Here is a 26,427-nt window from a genome sequence, read left to right as displayed (position 1 = left end):
TACCTATTACTATGTCAGTTCTTGGAGAAAACATTTAAGGTATGGCAAACCTTTTCACAGAGGAAAACAATAGGAAAAAACCCACAAGAGATCCATTTCTTAAGTTAGGAATTACTACTGAGAACCAATAAAACAACATCACAGAAAGGAAAAACCAAATATTTCACTCCATATTACAGAGAGAGATCAAGTTTTATTAGAATAAGAAGGGTAAAAAAGAGGGCACAAAAGATAGGCAGAAAAACTTCTGCAAACATTAGCAGACATCTGAATTTAGTTTTGTATATAAAGTGCATCTCAAAAGTGAGGTATATTGATGAAGTTGCATAGTGAACTTTACAGAATAATTGTCCTATTTTAGTCCTGATGCTTGACATTTTTCTTGCTTTCATGATGATCTGTTATTACACAGTTCATTTAGAAAAACAGAATTAGTATGCAATGGGAAATAGCATAAACCTCTTAGTTTTGACATATGCAAAAACTACTTAGTGAGAGGAAAAATAATTACAAAGCTACTAAAATAGCTAAATAACAGACCCAGTGTGAAACCCCAAATGAGCATGATAGAAGCCAAGAATCTGTATTTCTAGGGCAGTTTAAGTTAAGATCAGGAATTTGTTTCCTCTGTGTTTCTTTTCAGTGTAAGGCATACTTAGGCAACACCTAGTAAAATGTTTAACTGCCACAGACAAACTGTGTAAGGGCCTCGTTTTGGTGTCTTTATCCCTGCAGAACTGGCATGACTAAGTGCAAATTCAATTACCTCTTAAAAATTTCAAATAATTTTGGTGCTACCTTGCTTGTAAGGTAGCCCACAACTGATACTCAGCACATTAGTGTGTGTATATAGAAGATCATTTCAAATTGGATTGTCAGTGCAGCATTTCTGAGATATCAAAAATATTTTAAACTGTTCCTTTTGTTTATTTAACAGAAACCATGAAAAGCAACAATTCAATTTCAGACTGATATAAAAGAGTAAGAATTTGGGTTGCAATTAGTGCAAAATGTCCTTACAATTATAAGAAAGATAAAATCTTACCACTAAATCATGCAAATCATCTTCCTCCTTCTTAGTCCTATGGAAAACAAGATTGAGTTCCTGGGACTGTTAGTATTGCCAGCTGCTACAGAATCAAAGCATCTCCAAAAAATTACACCTATGCATAGTTCTTTAGAGACTTCAGCAAGGTACCTGCCCTCTTTCTGTCCAAAGGCCCCAAAACCCTGATGGTGTTGGGAGACCTTTTCCTACTAAGCCTTGAAAGCATTACTGGTTTAATTTAAGTGGACCTTTATGAGATTCAGGATGTTTACAGCAGGGCACAATAAATGCAGACAAAGCCTTTTCAACTTTTCATAGATCAGGAAGCTGAGAATTAAATCCTATTTGTTCCACTTCACTCTGACAGAGCAATGGAGGATTAATTTTTGTGTTAAGTTCTATCACATCTTTGACAAAATCATTGTTTCCTATAAAGTCTCCAGCAATGATGTTAATACATTTTCTTTTTGGTCCTGGATGCTGCTGCTTTATCCAGATTTTCAAACATGGAAGACTCTGGAGTGTCATTTTCTTCAATGATCCAAATGGGTGTACGAGAATATACCTTAAATTTTCAGTAAGGTTAATACCTGCCACAAAGAATTTTCCTGAAACAAAAATCAGAAAGTGACACATCAAATATTCTTTTGAGGAGAAGAGAAATTTCTCAGTATTGCATTACCTTCACATCTCGTTCCAGTGGGGATCATTAAAATACTAACTTCACACTTTTTCTGTATTGTTTCATGTCCCTATAACTGTTTCCCTTTGTTGTAACTGCATGCTGTAGTAAACAATTCCTGAGCCACACTTGGTTATCCAAACATTCCAGTTTCGCTAAATTGGGCTAGTTATTCATTGCAGTCTGAAGGTTCTCCACTGACTAGTTGTCTGTAAATTGCTCCTGTTTCTGTGAGGGTTGTTTCCAAAGGCTCAGCCTTCCCCTGCAGTGGATGGGAGCGCAGGGTGCACCCTCCGGCTGGGGAGTGCTCTTCTGAAGCGGCTCCCCCATCACCACCCTGTGTGTTCACTGCAAAAGCTGTGCCACAGGTTCTGAACTGAACCTCTGTCAGACTGCACTACACCAGCATGCTTGAGTGCTGCTGTTCGTGTGCAGCTACACCCTGCTCATACTGCTCTGGTATCACAGAATCATTACGGTTGGAAAAGGCCTCCAAGATCATCAAGTCCAACATTTGACCAAACATCGCCACTACAGCTAACCATGGCACTAAGCGCCACATCCATTTGTTTTCTGAACACCTCCAGGGATAGTGACTCCACCACCTCCCTGGGCCGCCCATTCCAATGCTTAAACACACTTTCAGTGAAGAAATTGTTCCTGATTTCCAAGCTCAGCATCCCCCTGGCCTGAGGCCATTTCCTCTTCTGGTTGCCTTAGTGAAGAGGCCAATTTCCACCTTGCTACAACCTCCTTTCAAGTAGCTGTAGAGAGTGATAAGGTGACCCCTGAGAGAAACCTTGTAGGAGCTTCCTTTAACAACAAGGTTAGTGGAATGAACTTCTCTCACCATCTGTGCTAAAGCAAGACTGGACTGAGGAAGCAGCCTCCTCCCCATGAGGAGGGTGCAACTGCTCCAGTAAGCGTGTCTGCACTGAGGGCTCCCTTTCTGTGGGTCACACCAGTGAGGTGGCCACCACCACCTCTGTGGTCTGTGCGTGTGTGTACACTGACAGTATCCACACAGCACACACAGGGTGGTTATATTCCAGAAGGCAACAATTGCCCAGCTTCCTACTTGTTCTGTGTGGCTGTAAGTGCCCCTTCTCTCCTGCGAGCGAACTGCCTGTGCCTATGTCACAGACACATTTTCTGAAAAATCCTTTCCTTAGGATTTTTCTCCTGAGAAGCTGAGAGGCCTCAGGAACAAAATGTAAACAATGATTATCTGCTGCTGTGGAATGCAACAGGTGGATCTGTGATTGATCTCGTGGTTGTTTCTAATTAATGGCCAATCACAGTCAGCTGCCTCAGACTCCCTGTCCAACACACAAGCTTTTGTTATCATTCTTTCTTTTTCTATTCTTAGCTAGCCTTCTAATGAAATCCTTTCTTCTATTTTTTTGGTATAGTTTTAATGTAATATAGATCATAAAATAATAAATCAAGCCTTCTGAAACATGGAGTCAGATCCTCATCTCTTCCCTCATCCTGGAACCCCTGTGAACACCGTCACATGCCTACCTGGCCGGCCCATCCGCTTCATGCGCTCCAAATACCGGATAAGAGCGCGAGTGGAGGTTTTGTTTCCCCACCAGTACGGGATGGGAGGCCACAGCTCACAGTGCTTCCCCAGTTCCATCTCCTCTTCGTACGAGACTATAACCTGGTGGCCGAGGTGCCACAAGGTCCGCAGCGTGGGCACCACCTAAAAGGAAGCAGGCCCAGGTTGAAGTCAGCAACACAGCAGCATTCCCTAACTCCACATACTGTGAAACGTCACCTTGGCACAGATTCAGTTCAGACAGAGTAGCAGCCCAGTAGGTGATGGGCTGGTCCACCAGCTGCAGGACAATATGACCCTGGGAGCTTCAGTAAATTCCTCCTTTCCTCAAACAATTCAGCTATGGTCATGTCCATAACTCAAGGTCTTACACCTGCATAATAGGAAACCATCCCTGTGTCAGCCCTCATGCACAAGCCATTGCTGAAAGTTTGTTAAGGGAGGAAGACTGAGACCATGTCTTGCAGGAATGCAGACAGAGAGAAGCGGGAAAAATTTTGGCAGATTTGGCACATTGATGCAAATTTGGCACAGTAACCACCAAAGAAAACTGAACTGCTTAAAACTTGGTAATACTAAATGTGAGTCACCTAGAGCTACATTAGTTCTCCTTTCTCTAATTGGAAAGCTTATGAAACTGGGATACTCCAGACATTTTTAATTGAGAGAGAGAAAGACCTGAGTCAGACATTTTCTCCATCAGGTGGATGGGCTAAAATAGCTGTTAAATTTAAGTGTCTCAATATGAAATTACATTTTCCAGCCTCAGAAGTAACCATCAGAGAGAACTGAGGCCCTCTAACTAGTTTTATTTACAAAACCAGTATATTTAACAGGCATTGTTTCTTCTAAGAATGTTGTGGTTAAAAACTACATTTGCAGCTTGTGAAAAAGAAATGGTGGCCTTTTGATGTTCCTATTAGGTTATTAACTTAAATAAAAGCCAAAGGTACTTGAAAATTAATAATATAAATATTAGAAGAAAGCTGTGGGTTGAATTAATCCCTCTCAGTTCATCCACAAAAGACAAAATGCAAGCTTCTATTAAGTCAGAAAATATTGCAAAATTAAGACACAAGCTTCTTAAGGTACAAAACTTTGTGGTTGACTGAAGCCTTTGCTTTACTCCAACTGCCTTTCTAAAGCTGAAACCTTTTAAACAAACAAGCAAAGATGTGCAATAAAAGCCAAAATAACAAGCTACCAGAGATGTGTATATATACACAGGTGCTTATTATGCAGACAAAGCAGAAATTAAAGTCTAACAAGGGATTTTTAAACCCTAGTAATCCAGATCAAAGGAAGACACCTTGAATAGTTAAGACAATTAAAATTTTAAATGCAGTGTAATATTGTCACACTGTGGCCTGTGCCAGTACTACATACAGACCTTGCCTGAGCTGCTGCTTCATAAACACTTTCACATTTAATTCTGTACAACAACAGAGATGGGGTCTTGAAAGACAGTAGGTAGCAGTTTATTTTAGAACAAGTCAGCAAGTACTTGGATATTCAATGGCAAATCTAAATCTGTGATCCTTAAAAATGCTAGATTTTCACAGATGCCTAACCTGCAATGGTACCACTAGGAAAATGGTGAGATCCATTGTGCTGGTCACAGACCCCATAGATAAAAAGTTTTCCTACTCAAGGGAAGTACTTGGTTTGTTTTTTCTCCAGTTCTCTTCCTCCATCCTCCTGGACACAACTCAGAAATGTTCTTTCTTCATCAAGTGATCTCAGACCATTCTTTCAATACATTTATTCAACAAGTTGTCATCAGCAACTTTCCCCTTTTGCAGTTAATAATTTTCTTCTGTTAAAGGCTGGCCATATGCCTGAAAGCAAATTTGACCACCTTCTCCAGCATCTCTGCTCATCCACAACTTACACACTCAAGTTATTTGGGGAAACAATAAAACAGTGTCACTCAGGTCTTCAGTTATTCAGCTGAGGCCTGAATATTCAGAATCCCCAGTTTTGCTGAGAATTGTTCTATTTTAACTCTGCTGTACAAAATGCTTTGAAGTGGTAATACTCACATGTTGCTGATACACCAGCTTCAAAGGCTGAATTTGAATCATAAACAGGGTCATCATTCTCCTGCACCACTCACATCTCCAGAGAAAACCCTCTCTTCCTCTGCATCTTTGAAATGTTAATTGTTTAACTACTAAAAGCTCCCACACCTTGTAAAAAAACAGAGGGAGCTAAAAATCTCAACTTCTAAACTCTGGCAATCAAATATTTTCTGATTTAAATTAAGGCTTTTCTGGAGGTATGGGTAACTGTAAGACTGGTTAGGAGTAATGCCACCAGAAATGCACTGAGGGCAGAGATGCAATTAAGAGGGACCTCAACAAGTTGACAGAAACCTCATGAAGCTCAACAAAAGCAAATACAGAGTCCTGAACAGACTAATCCCACACACCAGGACAGACTGATGGAAGCTGGCAAGAAACCTGCTTTGCAGGAAAGGACCTGAAGATTCTCGTAGGCATCAAGCTGCACGTGAGCCAGTAGTGCCCACCTGGCAAAGGTCAATTGTGAACTGGGCTGTATTAGCAAAGGCACGGACAGCAAATCAAGAAAAGGGGACCTTCCCTTCCATTCAGCAGCTGTGGGACTGAGCTCAGGTATTGTTTCCAGCTGGGGTTTCCCCAGTATAAAGAAATCACTGAGGAGCTGGAGTGAATCCAGCAGCACACCAGCAGAGCCAGCAGAGGCTGGAGCATGACAGGCTGAGGGAGCTGAGTCTGTCCAGCATGAAAAGAGAAGACTGGACAGGTCTTACTGCTGTCTGCAAGTACCTAACGGTAAATGTAGAGAAGACTCCTCAGATATACACAGCAAAGGATGGAAGTCAGCAGACACAAGAGAGATTCTGATCAGATAGAGAAGGAAAGCAATGTTACTGTGAGAGTGATCAAATTTTGCACAGAAAGGTTGTGAAAGATTATCTCCATCCTTGGAGATAATCAAGAATGAACAGGACACAGCCCAGGGTAACTTGGAAGCTGGTCCTACTTTGCATGGTGGTGTTGGACCAAATGACCTCCAGAGGTCACTTCCAAACTAAACTGTTTAAAATAGAAAAAAAAAATTAATTTAAAATTATTGCTGCGAAAAGGCAGAAAATGGATTCTTTAAATTCTAAATAATAAATATAAGATGCACAACTTTTATTTTCCTTTCTTTTTTCTTTCATTTTCCTTTCTTTTCCTCTCTTTTCTTTTCTCTCTTCTTTTCCCTTTCCATTCCAAGAAAACTCAGACATGACAATGGATGGCAGTTGCCTCCACTATTGTCCCACATACATAACAGTCAAATTTAACTCCCTCCTCTACACTGTGGAATGTATGTTTGCTTTATCCCCTCAGCTCTATTAGATAATGACATATCTCTAATGCAGTAAATGGTACTTTTCCAAGGTTAAAAACACAGTGAAATTAGAATATATCTAAAAATTTCCAATTAAAGATCTCACTGGGGTGTATCATTCTTTTAAAATGTGAAAAAAAAAGCATCTCATACTTACATTTCTAGGACACAGTTTACACTGGAAAATCTCTTTTATACAGGCAACAAGATGATTATGAAGTCTTTTGGTTAATCCATCAAAATTCCTGCAGGCTATGATAACAACTTCCTGAGGATGAGTTTCTAACCACCTCAATATTTCCCACAGAATATCCTACAAGAAAGAGATATGGCAGCTTAGAAAGTTATCTGTGCTATGCAGGAGAAAGGACATAGAATCAACAGAGCAGTGATGGCGGAGTAGACTCACAATCACAATAATGGAAAGCTGTGTTTTCTCAAAAAAAAAAGTGTTTCTGTAATTATATAGGGCTTTTAATGCCTTCTTCCCTTGAAGAACTTCTCTCCTTACCACGGAAACAGGAATGCCCTGAGTATCATCCTGGCACAACACATGATAAACCCCAGAACATCAGGCATGTGGTAGGGAATAGGCAGTGGAGAGTAGGCACAAAGTCTGGTTTGAGGAGAAGGAAAACATGGATGCTCCAGTATCACATGCAGCTGCTCAAACTAACTTCCAGCCCTGCTGATTTTCTCTAATTTGAAGTCCTCACAAAAGAAAAACAAATAACCTACTCAGAAGAGCCTTGAGCCAGCATTATGATGGCCCTCAAACGAAAAAATAGCACTGGTTTCATAGCCATCACAAAGGTAAGGAAAATACCTGCACAGTAACAGTTGTGTAAACCATATGCACGAAGTACAAATTCATAGAAGGATCATTAGCCTTGTGGGCAATCCTGAAATCCAGGTATCGAACTCCAGCCTCAAGTTGCTCTGTCACAGTCAGGACCTGAAAGGTGAAACAGAAGACAAAGCCCTGAGAACTTGAAAGAGATTTGTTTCTTTAGTTTAGAAAGCTAAAAGAGGGGTACAAAGTTGGCCCAATGGCATTTTTCACAGATTTTTTCCTCTTTAAAATGTCACTGTATGGCACCAAATTGCAACTTGGAAGCATTTTGCTCTCTGGCAAGAGAGATTCCAATTTCCCTGCAGCATTAACTGCGAGTGCAGATTAGATTAGTTTCAGACAGTTGCCCTTGTTGTGTTCTGAAAGTTAAAGACCAATTAACCTGTGCATAAATACATGATTGCTCTTCTCACAACTATTCATTTAAAAAACAACTGCAGGATCAGCAAGTTAGAAATGCTGTACTTATCTTATTAGATCAAAGACTTTACCATGGTTGTCTCTGCGGACCTCACACATCCTCAACAGAAGGAGAAACAAAAATAGAAAAAACTACTGGCTATTGTTCTTTTTCAAGATATAGTTTCTTATGAAGTTTGAATTAACCTGTAGAAGTCCTACAAAACAGAGGCACTCCTCTAGATCCACTTCCCTCAGAGCACTTCCACTGGATTTGAGGGCTGAATAGAACAGGTGATAAAGCTGCTTCTGAGGCAAAAAGTTCCAAATGATATGTCTTTTCCTTATGTCAAGACTCTCTTAGCAAAAGAAAATAGAATCAATTTAATTAGATATGTTTAAACACTAGTTTGTCTTCAGCCTGTTAGGGATGAAAAGTTAGGCTTCAGAAACCATACATTATACTGATTTAAGTCAGAAAGGATTAGAAAGCTAAATCGGTACAAGGCATTGCTCTTGAATATCCAGATTCATAGCTTTAGCACTGTGGCAGAGCTTAAGGCACATGGCAGGATGCTCACTTTGCTCAGTTTAACCCCCTAACTTTCCTGGTTTTTGGACATGAATTTAGCCTCCCCAGGCTGTGCCCAAGGGGCTGGGCTGGGACAGACAGCCCTGGGTGCCCCAGAGTTCAGGGATGCAGTGGATCTGGCCAACAGCTCCTCCTGGGCCTGCTGGGTCTTCACCAGGCTGAAGAGTTGAAGGGATGATCCTTTGCTTGGAGTATGTTGGAGATGGGACTATACATGGCTGCAGGTAATTTATAACTTCTGTGGCCAGAAAAAGCACCAAATGAAATTGCTGCTCTGAACTGCCCTTCAGATTAATTCATTTCTTATCTGTTGACTACACAGGAAAACATGACAAATTAGACTCTCTAATTAGTCGCCTGGGTTTGGATACTGGATTAGGCAGTGTGAACATTGCCCCCTAAAGGGCAAAACTCAAAAGGAAGCCCTGAGGAGCAATGCTGCTCAGTGCTTCAATCTCACAGCAGGCATCCAGGGCATGACTGGAATTTACATGGCCATTACACAGGAACCATTTGGGCCTCCAGACTGACAGCCGCAGCAACTGGGGCTCAAGCAGGCAACTCCCAGGCACTGGGCCACCCAGGAACTTGGGGATCCTACCATCAGAAGGGCTCCATGGTGTTTGCTCTGCATTCCAATGGGTGGAGTCATCTCCCCACACAGATAACTGGAGCACAGCAGAGCTAAGGAGGGGCAGGATTGTAGCTGTGCCTCTTCCCTATCACCACTGGGACACTTCCTGCTTGTCACACTGGATTTGGACCAGAAGATTATTATAATGATGTTAAGAGATTGTTTGTCACCAACAGGGCCACTTTGCCAGCCACAAACCCACAAGTGAGGAGGCTTCCAAATCTTTCATTGGCTAAAGTCCCCCTCAAAAAGCAGCTCAAAATAAACAAGGATCTGTGCTAAGCAAGTGCCCGTCAACATCAGCTCATGATTGCTGGTTCACATTTGATAGCTGGTAGTGTCTAAGATTCCAGTTTGCCAGAGCTGCTCAAACACAACAAAAGAAACCTTAGCATGGTTATTGATATTTATCAATTATTCAGTTTTAATTCTCTAATAATGAACTATTCCTTCAATAAGAACAAAACCAGAAAGATTTTTGGTACCTCTTTGACATCAGGAAACTGTATTCCTTGGAAGAATCTGCAAAAGCTGTAGCTTAAAACATGATCATCAATTTTGCCTTTAACATACATTTGTGAGGAACAAAGAGATAACTACTAGCTTAATATTTGCACATTTTAAAAAGTTAACTAAATCTTACGCGATGAACCACAGCTTCACACTCTTAATCTTTAGAGGAAAAAAAATCCCTTCAACAAGGGATTCTTCTGTTTCTGCTGCTGGTGAAATACCCAGTGTAGGTGGGGAAAGCAACTGACATCTCACACAACAGTGATAACAAAAATGATAAGCAAAGTTCAAGAGAAAAAAAATCTCTGTTAATTACATTAATATTAAATTTTATTTACCACCACAATAAACAGGTGAAAAATGGTTTCTAGTACCAAGTGGTCAGCTTTAAACAACAACTACAAGCATCATCCCTGCCTCACCTGCATGCTTTTTGCCCATAAAAGATGATTGGATATGTGTGGCTCCTATCTCATACTCTGAAGTGCTGGATTTTGAAAGAGTAATTTTCTTCATATTGGCTGGAATGGAACTGTGGTTTGGATTTGAGCTGGAAAGAGCATTGATTACACAGGGATGTTCTTGCTGTGGCTGAGAAGGGCTTACACAGAGTCAGGGCCTCTTCTGCCTCTCACCCCACCAGCAAGGGGGCTGGGGGTACACAAGGAGCTGGGAGGGGACACAGCCAGGACAGCTGGCCCTAACTGACCACAGGGGTGCCCCACATCATAAGGAGTCATGCTCAGCATATAAAGCTGGGAGAAGAAGAGAGGGAACACCAGTGATGGTGTTTGTCCTGTTAAGACATGGTTACACATGATGGAGCCTGGCTTTCTTGGAGGTGACTGAACACCTACATGTCCATGGCAAGTGGTGAATTGATTCCCTATTTTGCTTTCCTTGCCCATGTGGCTTTTGCTTTACCTATTAAAAGGTCTCTGTCTCAACCCACAAGCTCTCCAGCTTTTACCCTTCAATTCCCTCCCCTGTCTCACCCACGGGCAGCGAGAAGCAGCAGTGCAGGGCTGAGCTGCTGGCTGGGGTTAAACCACAACACCCAAGCATGGCATCTCATGAGAGCACAGATTTCTGGGCAGCAGGCTATTCTGTTATTGTACACTCTCAGCCCTGCAGCACAAGCTTACACTTTACCAAGGCAAGAAGAGAACACCAGACAATGGTTACCTGTGTTATAGACCACTTCATGATAATGGGGTGCACAATGCAGGGCAGACATTTGTTTAAAAACTTCACCAGCTTGGACTCATTGCCACTAACAGCAGAGCGTTTATCCAAACAGTAGGTCATAGTGTCGTGACTCCCTGTAGGATACAAAAATAAATGTACAGAAAATCTCATTTCTTAACGACTCAAGACCACATTCCATGGCTACATTTCATGTGCACACCTGATAGGCCACCACATTTGCAAGCCACACACCTACATATTCTGAGAGCCTCTGTAGTTATAGCAAAAAGGTGGAATTGTCTACAGAGGTTGGTCACCTAACATTAATAAGCTTAGTGTGAAATCCTTGTGAAGGAAAGGCATTGACACTTTTCAATAAACCATCTGAACTACACATGACTGTTGTTTGCCTCAAATCACAATAAAATTGTTTGTTTCAAATGGCCTCTTCCCTCAAAATAATTATCTTGATGTGAAAACATGTTTTTTCAGGGAATAAATAGCTGAAGGCTGAATTTATCTAGAAATTGTCCTGTTTTCAGAGTTGTTCAAATGCAGGATTTCATTGTCCGATACCCTCACCTCTGCATGGGAAAATATGACTGAAAGAAGAAATTCATCTTCTTACACCTTTGACTGGACCAACACTTAACTTGGCACTTTAACCATTTATATCTTAAATATCTGCTAAAAATGTCCTCCTGAAGTAAGCCCCCACCTGCCCTACAAAAACAACAAACAAGGTGAGTGCTTGAAGGTTTCTGAGGCAAATCCAAGTTTATTGAGTGAAAGATGAACAAGACCCTCATTTGATGGACTTCAAAAATTACCTGACTCTCTCCAGAAGAGGGAATTATGCAGGCATGGGAGCCAAGACCAATATGCCCAAATACTTTATTTCCTTGAAGTCTTAACAAATCTGACACAACTCTTGCATCGTGCTTAGATGAAACTATTGCAACTCACCATTTCATCAGGATATGGAACCAGTGATTTTGCTAGCTTTTCTGTTCCATTATTTCTTCCAGTTTTATAAAGAATCAATAAGAAAAGCTAACAACTCAGTGAAGTGACTTGCTTGGACTTAAACAGAATATCTGAAAAGAATTTGCTTATCATTTTGAGGTTTAAGTCTTCTGTCAAATTAATTGTTCACTAGTGCTAGGAAGTGCTTTCTTGAATTGTCAGTCTTACTGGTACCAGTGGTAATATTTCTAATAAACACAGTAAAAAAGATTGGTTTGGAAGTAAAAATTCTTTGGAACTGTCAATAATAGTTTGATGTCTCAATCAATTTTCCCACTTTCTAAAAGCCATTTTTAATTTATTTATATGTTAAATATCTGCTAAAAATGTCCTCCAGAAGTAAACCCCCACCTCCCCTACAAAAACAACAAACAAGGTGAGTGTTTGAAGATTTCTGAGGCAAATCCAAGTTTGTGAGTGAAAGATGAACAAGATCCCCTGTTACTGCTTTAAACACCCAAAACACACTCACTGCAGATGGGAGATCAGTATTGAGAGTAGGTAATAAAAAGTATGTGTTAGAAGATGTAGGAGTCAAACTATTAAATATCCATGGACCAAATCCAAGTCTGAGAGAGATAAGCAGGATTCCATTGATGGGTGTTGCATCTATGGATGCCAACCAGCAAATGGATTGCAATCTTTTACTCACGAGTCTTTTGTGATGTCATGAGTTACAGTAATGAAAGGAGGATGGGTGCATCCATGACACAACATATATGATGCAAAGATAGTGAGCTAGCACCAAGCCCGGTAGCTCCAGACCTTGATTCCAACCCTCCCCAGCAGCACTGTGCTGAACCTGGTGCAAGCACAACACTAATTAATGAGATTTGCCACTGTCACATCATCATGCTTTCAGAATCCACTCTGTCATGTTTCTTGCATGCCTTCTGTGAGATAAACTTCCACTTCCAAATTGGGTTTCCTCCCTCTGGAAACCTGCCAGAGCTGTCTTGACCTGATTGGTCTTGATCTGTTTGTGTTCTGACTTGGGCTAGATCAGCTTTGTAGGTCAGCTGGACAGACACCAAAATATTCTAAGCTAATAGCCTGCAATGCTCTGTAAAAGTCCTCTAGTGTTTGCTGAAATGGACTTGCCTTCAACTGTTCTTCATGACTACTATCCCTGCAGGCATATTCACAAGAACAACAAACATTTTCAAGAATAACAAGGTTATTAGGAGGAGAGCCAGGATGGCAAACAAACCTGTCAGTAGGTTCTCCACTTTCTAAGATGGCCAAGAAACACCAGGGGAAAGTCTTATAGAAACATCATGGCTCTCTTCCCAGCAAAACAAAATCCCACTGTGTGTGCTACTGACTTTTAAATGATTTTTGCAATAGGAACAAAAATAGAAAAAGAGAAGACTATTACCTTCTTTCTTCAGTCGTAAGACAGATACATATTTTCTTTTTTCCTCTAATGATGGTGAAATAAGAAATCTAGAGGGATTTCTTTAATAGCACCTGTTGTAGTCCTCTTACATAGACTTTATCCTAAACAGAGATGTGCTTGTTTTGAAGTTAAGATCAATTCAAATTACATTATCTAAGAAGCCTCCATGAAATAAGTTTCTGGCTTTCAATTTTAATTGGAACTTCACACTCCATTACTTCACAACAGGTAGAAAAAAGCCAAAACACTACAATTTTTGGATTCTCCCAAGGCTCTACCCACTGAAGACAAGACTTTACACTATCTCTAAATATATGCCTTTCCTAAAATTAACCTATGATCCTGTGGCCTACATAAAACATTCATCTACACACTGTGCTGCTTTCCCCCCAAGCTACCTGTCACATCTACAGGTGTGAGAGAAAACACAGGCTAGACTTTTCTTTAGTACCATTTTTGAAGTGGAAACAAAGGGAATCACTCAAGAGCTGATGGCCTTCAGTGCCTCGGAAAAAGTCAAGGCAGCAGAAAGAAGCAATAATATGACCAAAGAAAGGTTAATAATACACAGATATCGTTTAAATGCATTTACACATAACACGATAAATCCAGTTTTTATAAGCTGGATCATGTAGAAAAGTAACAGTCTACATTAATAAAAAAATGTTAACTATAAGTCTCAATTCTCCTTTTTCTGCAACTTCAGAGTTTCTTTTAGGCAGTACAAAGAAACAAACAGTAAGGTAAACCTTAATTCTCCCCGCCTGGAAACTTTTTATTATATAGGAATTCACAGGAATTAATTAGGGAAATTTTATCATTGCCTAAATAAATTAATCCTTAGATTATTAATAGTGTCTCACAAGATAATGCAAAGTGCCTCTTTATTTTTATTTCTAAAAAAAAAAAATAAAAAGTTTCTTTGTTACCCCTTCCCTCTAAGAAACACCAAACATTACAGACCAACATTATTCACATAACATCACACAAACCCTCCCCCACACGCTGACCCAAATAATAAACATAGCCATCCTGAAATGGGACAAACAGGATATTCCAATGCTTCAATGGTAAGCTAACAAAACAGCGCAGAACAAAAGTTAATCTTTACCTGGAAGAGCTAAGTTATAGAGGGGAATATCCCAGAGCTTCTCTGGTAACTGTGACATCCATTGGCCATTTTCATGGCACACGTGAACGAAGGTTTGCAAAGGGCCTTCCATTGGTATGTGCTCTGGGACTTCATAGGGTGTTCTGGGAGGGAAAAAGGAAAGAAAAACAATAAACCACTCCAAATAAACCACTCCATCTACTGTGGTTGAATTAAGGGCATTGCACCTGTGAAGGAAGAATTTATAGATGTTAAAAAATGCCAACCCTTCCCTCAAGTAGTTGCAGAAAAATGTCAAGAGCTTGTAGCCACAACATGTGCTGCTTTTGATAACACTGTCTCCCAGCACAATGCCAAAGGGTGAATTCCAGCTTCAGGTTTGCAAACTGACCAAGTGAAAGAAAAAATCAAGTCAAAGCAAATATACACAGTTTCACTGGTATGGAGAAATTGCTGTCTCTATTGGCTGTTGTGAAACCACAAGGAGTACCTCCCTCCAGCGTGAAACTGTGTCCATTCCTTTACCCTCTGCAGTCCCAGGAGCACAGCAATGGGACCAATGGCAGGGCTGGGTCAGGGGCTGGGTCTGCTACCTTCAGGTCCCTAGAGAACACTTACCTTCAAGGATCCAGTCAGGTGCCACAGGAGTACACTATGAAAAGCCTTTACAAAAATGTCAGGACACTGGATTTGCCAGTCATGCCAGCATCTGGGGTCAAAGAGGAAAACTTTCCTCTCCTTATTCCTGCTTTGGAGAACACCAAAGATGTTTTTACCAACCCTATGAGTCCATGATCATAAGTATTTCAGTTTGGTCTGACCTTCCTGAAACTACTCTGGAACTGTTCTTCTCTGGGATCTTCTGCAAAATTTGCAGTGGTCATGCAGGAGAGCCAGTGGAGAAAGCCCAGGTGAGAAATCATGCAATCACCAGGGCCTGCTAGAGTTATCCTGTTCATTTTTCATTTTATGATCTCCTGGATTGTGCAGAACACAAAAATAAGCTCTCTGTGTTTTGGGGTCTTTTTTCTAGTATGTTCCTAGTTCAGATGGTGGTCCGAGGATTAGAGCCTTCCTTCTTTTCACTCCTTTCAAGGCTTTTTTTTGTCACAGATAGTGTGAGAGTTTCTTCTGGCACAGTGATGGCACAGTGATTACTAATACCAACATATTACCAATATCACAGCTTCCTTTTTAATGTTGTTTTTAAAAGCTGCCAATGTAAATGATTCCTTCCTGTCTGCTACAGCAATCTCAGTCATATTTTTGAGGTTTTGTACTCTGCAAACACCCTCACTGGTCCCTGGTCTCTTTTGCTGCATCTTAGCACATTCATTCAAGATTGCTTCTCCTAGGAGATGGTTGGTTTTTTTCCTCGTATACTGGAGAGACACAGTGCTTATATGAAGAACATTTCCTTAAACATGGTGCAATATTTTTTCTTTTGACAGTCACATAGGATTATCTGAAAGGCAACTTTAGGAACTGCATTCTTAAGTTTTATGTCTATATCACAAAAAAAGATACAATCTGCTTTTATACAGCCAATGCACAAAGCATCACCTGCCCAGCCTGCCTTGCTGTGCCTTTGGTGCATCTTTGAGTTGTAAGAAACAAATGGTCTCTATATGCCACAGCAGCCATTCTTATTCTTGGAAAAATATTCAGATCTCAGGCAGACCAACTCACCCATCCTCTGGCTCTGCACTTTGATATGATGAGCTTCTGTCCCCCACAGACCCTTGTTCAGACAACAGATGTCTGAAGCTCATTTTGTCACCTTTTGCTGTTTCATGCTTCATCACACTGTACACCACAGCTGCTCTGCTCTAGTCACTGTACCACGTAGCATCAGCGTGGGCAGGGGCTGCAGGTGCCTAAAACAGCATTTCTGTTTATAAAGACTGGATGGTCTCTCTTCTTCTCCAGCTCTGAAGCTGACAGGAGCTCTGAGGCTGCAACACCCCAGCATATGGAAGCACTTATGCAGGTCCTGTATGCAGACTAGAGACCTGACTATAAGCATTGTTTTTGCTCTTCTGAGTGGGGAGATTTGCAGCTCCCTTCCCAGAGCCTTTGGTGTTCTCCAAAGCCACCCATGATCCCCCTGAGCAGGCACCCATCACCCCAGGGACCCATAGCAAGTCCCTTAAACCCTGCCAGGCGGTCACACCTTGTCCTGGCACAAGCTCCTTTGCAACAACAGCACCCCCAGGATGCATCCAAGGGTGCAGGTTTGCCTGCTGCCAACTCTCCTCCTGCCGTGTGCTCTCATCATCTTGTTTGGGGTAGCACAGGGGAGCTTCACAGCTGACAGGAAAAAGCTGGGTTTCTGCCATGCTGGTCCCTTTCTCCAGTTCACCACAGAGTCAGGATAGCACATGCTCAGGAAGGCCCTGCAGAGGCATCAAGCCCTGCATTTGCCTTTACTGAGCTGTACAAGAGATCCCTTGGCATTGTCCAGCCAAAACCCACGGGCAGCACGGCTGCCATCATTGTCCCAGCCTCTGCAGGACCAGGGCACTTGACAAAGTGTGTCCTGCTGGGCCTGAGGAAAACCAGCAGAGAGCAGAAACAGCAAGACCAAGACACACTGCAGTCCTGCAAACACAGACGTGAGAGATGAACATCTCCTTCTCCTCCTCTTCTTCCACAAAACCCTGAGACTGGGGATGGCAGCCGCTGGCCGTGCATGGCAGGAGCTGCACCATGGCCATCTGCTGATCAAGTCCTGTACAAAAGTGCCTGGACCAGGTTTTGTCCCAATCCCCCATGCAATGCAATGCCCTAGATGTTCACACTGCCACCTCTAAACTCAGCTGCTGCCTTGTGTTTGAGGGGCAGCCTTTGGGGAGAAACCAAGGCTTACTTGGAGAAATGAAACTGCAACTATTAGCTGCTGCCTCTCATGACTAAACCCTAAACTTCACAAATAAGAACTGCTTCTTTATTCCCCTTATCCAGATAGGTAAATTCACCCTACACACAGTACCATGATAAACTACTGTGTTGGGTTTGCGTAGCAAGATTTTGGTAGTGAGGGAGTCTACAGAGCTGATTCCTGTGAGAAGCTGCCAGAAACGCTCCCCAACTAGAACAGAGCCAATGCCAGATGGCTCCAAGGCAGGCCAAGGGTGAGCCCATCAACAACAGTGGTAGAGCCTCTGGGGTAACAGGCTCAAAAAGGGGGTAAAAGTTGCTGTGCAACAGCAGCCAGGAAAAGAGGAGCAAGAATATGTGAGAGAGACAACTCTGCAGACACCAGGGCCAGTGCAGAAGGAGGGGCAGGAGGTGCTCCAGGCACTGGAGCAGAGATTTGCCTGCAGCCCGTGGCAAATACCATGGTGGGGCAGCTGTGCCCCTGGAACCCATGGAGATCATTCTGGAGCAGAGCCCTCCACCTGCAGCCTGTGGAGGGTCCCACACTAGGCCTCGTGAATGCCCAAAGGAGAATGTGATCCCATGGGAAGCCCATGTGGGAGCTGTGGTCTCATGGAGAGAGGAGCCTATGCTGGCTCAGGTTTGCTAGCAGGACTTGTGACCCCATGAAAAGGACCCACACTGGAGCAGGTCACAAAGAACAGCAGCTCTTAGGAAGGACCGATGTTGGAGAAATTTGTGGAGGACTGTCTCCCACAGGAGGGACCATGCTGGAGCACAAGAGTGTGAGGGGTCCTCTCCTGGGGAGGAAGGATTAGCAGAGACAATACTTGATGAACTGACCTCAGTGCCCATTCCACATCCCCCTGTGCCACTGCAGGTAGAGGAAATCAGGAAATCAAAAGTGAAGTTGCACCCTGGGACAATGGAGGGGTGGGGAGTAGGTGTTCTAAGATTCGCTGATTATTTCTCATTACCTTACTCTGATTTCATTGGTAATGAATCCAATATTTTTCCTAAGCCGAGTCTGCTTTGCCCTTTTTGTGACGGCACCTGGTGAGTGATCTCTCCCTGTCCTTATCTTGGCCTATGAGCCTTTTGTTACATTCTTCTCTCCCCTTGCTGAGCAGGAGAGTGATGGAGAGACTCTGGTGGGCACTTGGCTTCCAGTCAGGAGCTGCCCACCCTAACTACCCTCACTCCCCTTGCTCACATCAGCACCTGAACTTCCCTGGGTGCTCTGCATACAGGCAGCAATTACATTTTGAAGACTTTACCAGGACGCATGCAATAAATAAGCAATAAAACATGCAGACCTGTAAAGCCACTATATCTTATATATCTCTTATATTCAAATCTTTGAGACAAGAAGAAGGGAAAATTTCATACTCTTGATGTCAGGTAAGTTACATAATACCATTGAAGATAGATATTAAGCAGGCTGTGTTAAAATGTTTAAATAAGGATAAGGGATTTGCCTGCATCCAGGACACCTGTTCAGAAAGAATAATTGAAGTTGTGATATGAATTACAGAACAGAATTCTGAATTACAGGAAACAATTCTCTTCCTGAGATGAATTGTTCTGATTTGATTTGTCCAGCCCCAGGACACAGAGAGCACCGGGCTGATGTCCCTGGCCCGGAGGGGCTGTGCCCGGCCGGAGCGCGCCCAACCCCGCTGGGACGCGGCCAAACGCCGGCCAACGCAGCTCCTTCCGGGCGGCAGATATAATTAAAGCACCATTCGTGATGACATCAGTCAAACATGTGCTGCAGCCGACCCAGAAGCTAAAAAACCCCCACGGGAGTTACGGGAAACCCTGTGAGGAGCAGTGCCCGAGCGCCCGGCGAGGAGGGGCCGCAGCCCCGGCGGCGATGGGGGCGATGGGGGCGATGGGCCCCGGGGCTGGGCGCTGCCCCCGCCTCCCTGCCTGCCTGCCTGCGCTGCCGGGCCCGCCGAGAGCCGCATCCCTCCCTCCCTCCCTGTCCCCCCGGCCGCCGCGTTACTCACTCCGGGGAACGGCTCCGTGTCCATGCCGGCTCCTCGGGAAGCCGAGCGCTGCCCAGCCCGCCCGGGCCCGCAGCAGGCGGGGCGGAGGTGCCCCGCCCGCCTCAAGTGGCCGCAGGTTTGAGGAAGGTGAAGAAGGGGCGGGAGGGATGAAGGAGAGGAGGAGAAGTGGCGCTGCCCGAAGAGCAGAGCCGCTCTCTGGGCTCACGGGGCATTGCTCCAGGAGGAGCCTGAGGGCAGGCACAGGGAGGGGGAGCGCCAGGTATGCCATGCTGCTCCTGCATTTGACGTCTATTAATGCAGGAAGGCTTAAGATAAATATTTACTAATATATATATACGTTAGAAGTACCTTACTTTCCTGCTGTGTCTGTCCAGCAAAGCTTGTCAGGGCCTCAACTGTGGTGAAATTCACTTATGGTGCCACCTGGCAGAAATCTTGGCAAGCTCTTCAAAAAGCTTTTCTGTGTAAAGAGGCAGGAGGTAAATAGATGAGTGAATGGCATGTAGAGGCAAACATGCTTACCCTCGGTGCAGGGTGTGTTCTCAGCCTTCCCAGAGAGATGGGGAAAGGATCTCACCTACCCCTTAGTGTTCCAAAGGCACACTAAAACACACAGTTCCCTAAGTAAAGAATGGTGAGATGAAACTCCAGCTGAAAGAATGGATAGAGAAGATTAGCTCCCCTTTCCCCACAGGACAGCATTCCTAGAGGGTCATCTCCAACAGAGCTGTGATCTAAGTGCTCTGGGATCATACTGCAGTCGGGATTAGCAATGCTTCAGGCTGCTGCAGTGTTGTGCTGCTTAATGCAAGGATGTATTTTCCAGACAGGCCTTTTTCACTAAGTCCTTTTTGCATGAGGCAGAGCAGTGTATCTGCACAGAGCAAAACTTGCTGTGGTACCAATAGCAGCAAGACAGTTTAACATTCAGCTAAAAGAGTCATTTCCATTGGTGAATCCCAGGACAGCAGGGCTGCCTGGGCTTCAGGGTGATGCTTACAGTTATGTGTTATCAGTCCAGGCTGCTGTTTATATATCAGGTCTTACAGAGTATCTCATAACTAGCTGCCAGTAGATGCAGAATAGATGTGCACCAAGTCTAGCACTAGGTGCAAAGAGGATGAAATGCCAAAAGGAATGAAGTAAAGCAAAGGAGAAGGTAGGAAAGAAAAGACACTATTTGATGGCTGTGTGGTTTTTTAGCACCACGATAGAAAGTAGCTGAGAACAGTTACAGAGAAGTGTACTGCGCTCTTTGTAGAATGAAATAAACAGAAAAGTATTTCAATCAGAAAAGGCTAGGAGTAAAAATCAAAATCAACTTTAATTCTTCATTTTCTTAGAAAGTTAAGACTATGAAGGTGTGACAAAACAACAGTCAGGCAGTCTCTGGATACTACCATGATAGATACAGTACAGCCAGACATGGTTCCAGCTTTGTGAAACAAACCTGTGTGAAATTGCTTGGACTAAAAGGCAAAACTTGACTGTGGAAAGAAAAAATGAAAGGCTATTTTGGTGTGGATTTGAAATGAGTAACAGAAAACTCAAAAAGGACCATGAAACTGAAATCCCACATTTTATTCTGAAGGCCTTTACACAGGACTTTACACCCTATTAACATGAAGTGTCTGCTGAGTGATGTGGATATGATCTTGCAGGTCTCACCTCAACAGAAATACTCTATCAGGAAATCTCTTGCCCTGTCCAAATCCTTCTAATTCCTACCCTTTCAAGTCTGAGTTTGTGTCTCAGTTCTTTGTTTGCACTGGAATTACTAGAGATATCAAGAGGGTTGCTCTTGGTTTAGTTCTGAGATTACAATCTCTCAGGAGAGATTTAGGAATTCCATAAGCCAATGAATGACAGGAAGTTAATCAGCAAATCATTAAAGCCCTGAATAAGCATGTCTTCTGAGGAGCAGTCAAGGCAAGGATAACTTTTAGCAGTATTAGCAGAAGTAATGATAAACAAATTTCAAGATGAGGAAGCAGGGACATGAAAAAGCCCAAGATTTTCCCTCCTCACAAAAGAAATGTCTGCATTAAAAAGACAGGACAGACCTCAAAAGACAAAGAACTTACCAGAAGGAGCTTATCAGGTTTTGGAGCAATCAGTACTGCAGAGGTTTGAAGCTGATAGCGTCTGAGTGAGTCAAAACAGGCAGATACATCAGTGTGGGGATTGATGGAAGTGCAGCTCTGATTTATAGCTGTAGGTCAGAGTGAAGTTTCTGGTTAGTTAGTCACAGAGGCAGCAGTCATACAGCCTTAAACTGGACTTTATATATTTAAACACTTTGGCATGCCAAAATATGATGCTCTCAGTCTCAGAGAAATCAGTTGATTTGTTCAGATGAATTAGAGGTTTATGACATTATTTTGAAAATGTACAGTATTTGAGATGTTGCATGAGACCTTTGTCTTCCAACCCATTTTTTTATTTTCAGATATGGAACACCTTTACTCTATGCTGTAATGTACAGAAATTATATAAAAATATACCACTAAGCATTTGAGCAGCTTTAACTGAATTGCCTGGATTTGGGGTGTTTGCTCTGAGGACGTGTCCAACGCCCTGGGCAATGTGTGTGTTTGTCCCTGTCCTGACTTACTGATAAGTCCTCTCAACCTTCACCTAATTTCTGGCTTTGGAACAAACAGGCAGCTTAATATTTCTGAGAGGAGATTGTATGTCTAGGGGCAGCAGCCATGATGTGTCCTAAGAGCAGGGGAATCACTGAGGAGGCAGCTTGCAGCACCAGGGAGGTCACTCTGGGTAATAAAAAGACCTGGGAAGGAAAATGCACCCCAGACCTGCTGAGAGCTTGAAACTGCTGGTCTGTGTTTGGTTCTAGAGTTATGAGACCACAATGGCTACTCTAGCTTGCAGTGCTGTGAGCAGGGTGTGATGAGGATGGGAGGCAGTCTGGAGCCCTTCATGATGTGCCTCTGATAATCTGGCACCAGCTGGCAAGAAACCTTAGGCAGAAGCATTGGGGTGGGATTTAGGTGACCCAAACACATTGCAGCATGCCAGTTCCACCATGGAGAAACAGCCCTGGCTGTATTTGCAACAGGCAAAGCCAGTGATAAAATTCAGTGGTAAAAATGCTACTAGGTTGGTTAGACATGGGGTACAACGTTGCTGAGAGGAAAAAATAGAGTTGAATTTTATTAGTGAAAATTCTAATTGAAATGTTTAAAACGTGGGGAAAAAAATCCTCAAATTCTTCCATTTTGATCCATTCCCACCAATATAAGAGAGGCTTCAGTGGGCATGGATCAAGGTGCAGGCAAAATAATCTTCCTCTCAAACAAAAGAAAGTGAGATTTTAATTTCAACTTAACTACACCATTATTGACAAGAAGAGTTAAAATGCCCTAAAATACTTTTGGTATTTTTGTATATATATACAGCCAGCTTACCTCATGTCTGGCACTAACAGTGTTTAAAACAAGGTAAGAAAAGCCCTTCCAACATGCACAGGAGAGCTGCTCATAATGTCCTACTAGGAAGAGAAACTTAAAGGGAGATAAACAAAACTCTGTCCTCAGACCCAGCATCTGAGAAAACATGAACAAGAAGAGAACTGGGCTTTGTTGCTAGAACCTTACAGAGAACCCAGGGAGAAACAAAAAATTAAATGCATTCTCATCCACCAGAAAGGATTTCAAGTTACAGGTAGAAAGGAAACCTCCTCATTCCTCCCTTTGCCATTAGTTTGTTATCTAACCCTTCAAACCTGTGGGAATCCCCTGTCCTGCATGAATCTCTGTCTTTTTTTCCTAATTGGAACAGGCCACAAACAAAGCCCTCTATCAGATGTCCCAGTCCCTGGAGAAGCTGAAGCGACTATGGGCTCACACTTTGCATCCACAAAGGCAGCTCTCAGTTCAGCATCAGAGGCAGCTGCCTGGGCAGGAGGAAGCTGAAGCATTGCCCTGGGTAAGCAGAACCATCAAGACACTGTTCCCTGTCCATGTCTTTCCTGTGTGCAGCTTCCAGCTTGGTGGCACCCAATGGGGAGGAGGAGGAAGGACTCTTTTTGTGCTTAAATTCATCACTTTGATGAAGCTGAGGGAGTGAGTCATGTGTCCTTCAGCACCATAAATAGCATCCCATTTTCCTTCTGTTGTCAGCTGTGAAGATTAGGCTCCTGGGTCCTTCAGGACAAATGTCCAGTACTGGGCAAAGGTTGGAGGTAACAGTGTCTGGGTCTTTAAGCCATCCAGACTTTAACTCCTGTGGTTCTCATGTTGGTTAAGCCTTGGTGACCTTGGGTTGATAATGGGTTGCTGGGAAATAACTGAATATTCTTCTAAAGCTGGTGAGTTCTTTTTCTCCCATGTATTGCTGATTTGTACTGTCACCCATAACCTGCCATGGAGCAAGACCTTTTACAGTCCATGCTTCAGCAACAAGGATGACTCACAAGCTGATACAGATCAGATAAACTGCATCCTCAGTGCAGAGCCAGTCCTGTTCTGTGCCCTGCAGAGCTACATCTTTTGCAGTTGCATGGACTTTGTGCTTCTTTCTGGTCTCTGCCTGCATTTCACACCTATTGGGGCACAATAGCAAAAGCAGGCCAGGATGGATGTCTCAGGCAGTGCAGATATGACCTGCAGTGACCTGCAGTAAATGTTCATCCTCCAACAGAACTTCACTCTGCAAACAGCACCAGTCATCCATGGCAGAGGATTTAGATGCAAGGCTGGTAGAAGCTGAGCTCAGGATGTCAGTCTGGGTCAAACTTTGCTAATATTAGATGCTAAAATCTACAACAGAAAAATTATATAAGTTTCCCAAGGGGACAGACAACCTCAGAAAGTACTTCATCTCTTGTTACATTTGCTTATTTTATTGCAGGGTAACAATGCACCATGTTGACCTCCCATACTACCACAGGGCAGTAATTAATACCATAGTCATTTATAAACTGCTTGATACATATTACTGGCCCTTTTTTGTTTTCCTATCCACATCTCCTAAATCCCACTGACCACTGGTAGATTGTTTTCCACTGGTACTTGTGTCAGGAATGTGGAGGTGAAAAATTGCACAAGGGCTGCAGCTCCAGGGTAGTCCCACTCCTGCACACCCGGGACAGCAGTTTTGCTGGAAGGGTTTGTACAAACATTTCAGTTAACTTTTCCCACCTACAGTTTGTGTTGTGGGGTTTTTGTGCCTGAGCTAATTAATCAGTATTCAGACATACACTAAATATGCCCATCTTAAAACTCTATAATAGTATAATAAGTACCCTTCAAGTTGTCACATAGCATTTTTAGTTAGAGGATGTTGCTCTCACTGTGTAGAACACGCAGCCTCCAATGTTGTCTGGCCATAAAAGCAGATTTATCAAGTTCCAAAATGTTAACAAACCACCTTCCACTAAAAGAAGGGGTAAGAAGCCATTCCAATGCACTGGAAGCTCAGCAGTTGTCTGCGTGAACGTCACAAGAAAGACACAGAGAAGCTCTAGCAGTGACCAAACCGTACATGATTTTAGTTGTTGTTTCATGTTTCATTTTCCATGGCAATTTTCTTTCTCTTGGACTGCAGATGCAGTGAGACTCTTGTAACCACACCATGCCTTACCAGGGAAAAAATACACCACCTCTTATACCAAAAAATAAATCCTACACAACACTTAAGTGTGAAGACTGTTTTCACAATTGGCTTTTCCATGGATTAGAGTGTTCGTGATCGACAGGTTTTTCTGTAAAAACAAAACTGGATTTTTTTTTCTTTCAGTAATATACCTCCATATCTATTTTACCTGTCATGGCAGGGGTAACTAATCAATTTATGTTAATGAAGCTGAGTAATAAATCTCCCTTACAGGAGCATATAAACACATTTTTTTACAGCACACATGTTAGAAGCTACAGGAAGGAAGGACATTTGTGGCAAGTTGAAATGCAAGTTTTTCCTGTTCCCTGGTTACAGGTGAAGAACATGGTGTCACACCCATTGCTCATTGTTGCACTTATTGACTTTTTTATATGAACAGCTGGGCTAGAAAGATTAAATAATTTCACTAAATTCATGGGTGTGATAAGAACCATCAACTAAAAGTTCAGCCATTGCTGTAAATGTATTTGAACCATTTCTGATCCTGAAATGGTCCTCAGGTCCTCTGATGTAGACAAAACTTTGTATCAACCTACAGGGTTTGACCCATATTTTCAGTCTCTGCACCATACTGAAAGGAAGGTCAGGGCTCAGCTAGTGGGGAAAGGAGGTTAACACAAAACCAAACAATTGATGGTTTATAGGAAATAGAACCTGGCACCTAGGAGAGTTGTTTGTTTTTTGGTATGTTTTTTTTCCTTGTTAGGTTTGGGCTTGGGATTTTTATAAGTAGAAGGGAATTTTTTTTTAAGGAAATAATTTATGCAGTTGCCTAATCTGGTACAGTTTTTCTTCCTACTTTCTTACCCACAGCACTTTTTAAATCACATGCTGAATTGATGCAAAATCTTATCAACTGTACCATGAGGTTCTTGAAAACAGCCTCTCTTCAATGTTCTGATAACCTGACTAACAGACCCTTGGGTTTTAAGCCAAATGAAAAGGAATGGGCATTGCTTGTGTCTTGTGGAGGTCACATAGAATCCTAAAATCATTAAGGTTGAGGAAGTGACCTCTAAGGTCATTGAGCCAAGCCTTTAGCCCAGCAATCCCATGGTTACCTCTAAACCATGTCCCCAAGTGCCATATGCACAGACCAAGATGGCAGAAGGTTCAAGAACAGGGATTTTTTGCACTTTCTTCCTACTGCCATAGGTAGAGGGGGCTGACACCCTTGCAGAGGGCTGTACACTGTAGGGTGCACTTGCTGCTGGTACCCTGTCTAAGAGGGTCCTGGTGATTCACCTTTAAACATCTGTGGGCCTTTACATCTAAAACCCTGCTGCATCTCCTCGTGTAGTTGTGTTGCAGCACCAAGTGGATCAAGCTCTGAGCATCCCATCCCATCCCATCCCATCCATCCATCCATCCCATCCCATCCATCCCATCCATCCCATCCCATCCATCCTCCTCCTTCCATCCATCCATCCATCCCAGAGATGCCTGGCTTTGGCAAGAGGTTGAAAAGGAGACCCCTGCAAGGGCTCTTGCAGCCCCAGCAGTGA

The 26,427-nt window shown here is 42.9% G+C and overlaps 1 protein-coding gene across 1 annotated transcript; it reads right to left on the bottom strand.

Annotated features, from left to right (window-relative positions):
- Positions 1–49: 49 nt before the first annotated feature.
- On the bottom strand, positions 50–19,408 carry PLCXD1 (phosphatidylinositol specific phospholipase C X domain containing 1). The gene is made up of 7 exons (XM_064711588.1): positions 19,283–19,408; positions 14,391–14,533; positions 10,852–10,988; positions 7,502–7,630; positions 6,833–6,988; positions 3,255–3,438; positions 50–1,656 (listed from the first exon to the last, which is right to left on the bottom strand). Exons 2-7 carry the CDS (start codon positions 14,500–14,502, stop codon positions 1,361–1,363), a joined length of 1,014 nt encoding a protein of 337 aa, XP_064567658.1. The 5' UTR covers positions 14,503–14,533; positions 19,283–19,408; the 3' UTR covers positions 50–1,360.
- Positions 19,409–26,427: the final 7,019 nt, after the last annotated feature.

The sequence above is a fragment of the Zonotrichia leucophrys genome, chromosome 1, assembly GCF_028769735.1.
Source record: "Zonotrichia leucophrys gambelii isolate GWCS_2022_RI chromosome 1, RI_Zleu_2.0, whole genome shotgun sequence".
In the NCBI taxonomy this organism is placed as follows: domain Eukaryota; kingdom Metazoa; phylum Chordata; class Aves; order Passeriformes; family Passerellidae; genus Zonotrichia; species Zonotrichia leucophrys.
The sequence above is the reverse complement of the archived record's forward strand: the minus strand, read 5'-3'. Positions and strand labels throughout refer to the sequence as shown.

Coding starts and splice junctions, on each gene's coding strand:
- PLCXD1 (XM_064711588.1), bottom strand. CDS start 14,502: ATGGAAGGCCCTTTGCAAACCTTCGTTCACGTGTGCCATGAAAATGGC. Junction 7,631..10,851: donor TGAAGTGGTCTATAACACAG/GTAACCATTGTC, acceptor TTCACCTTTCAG/GTCCTGACTGTGACAGAGCA. Junction 6,989..7,501: donor ACACAACTGTTACTGTGCAG/GTATTTTCCTTA, acceptor TCTTTCTTGTAG/GATATTCTGTGGGAAATATT.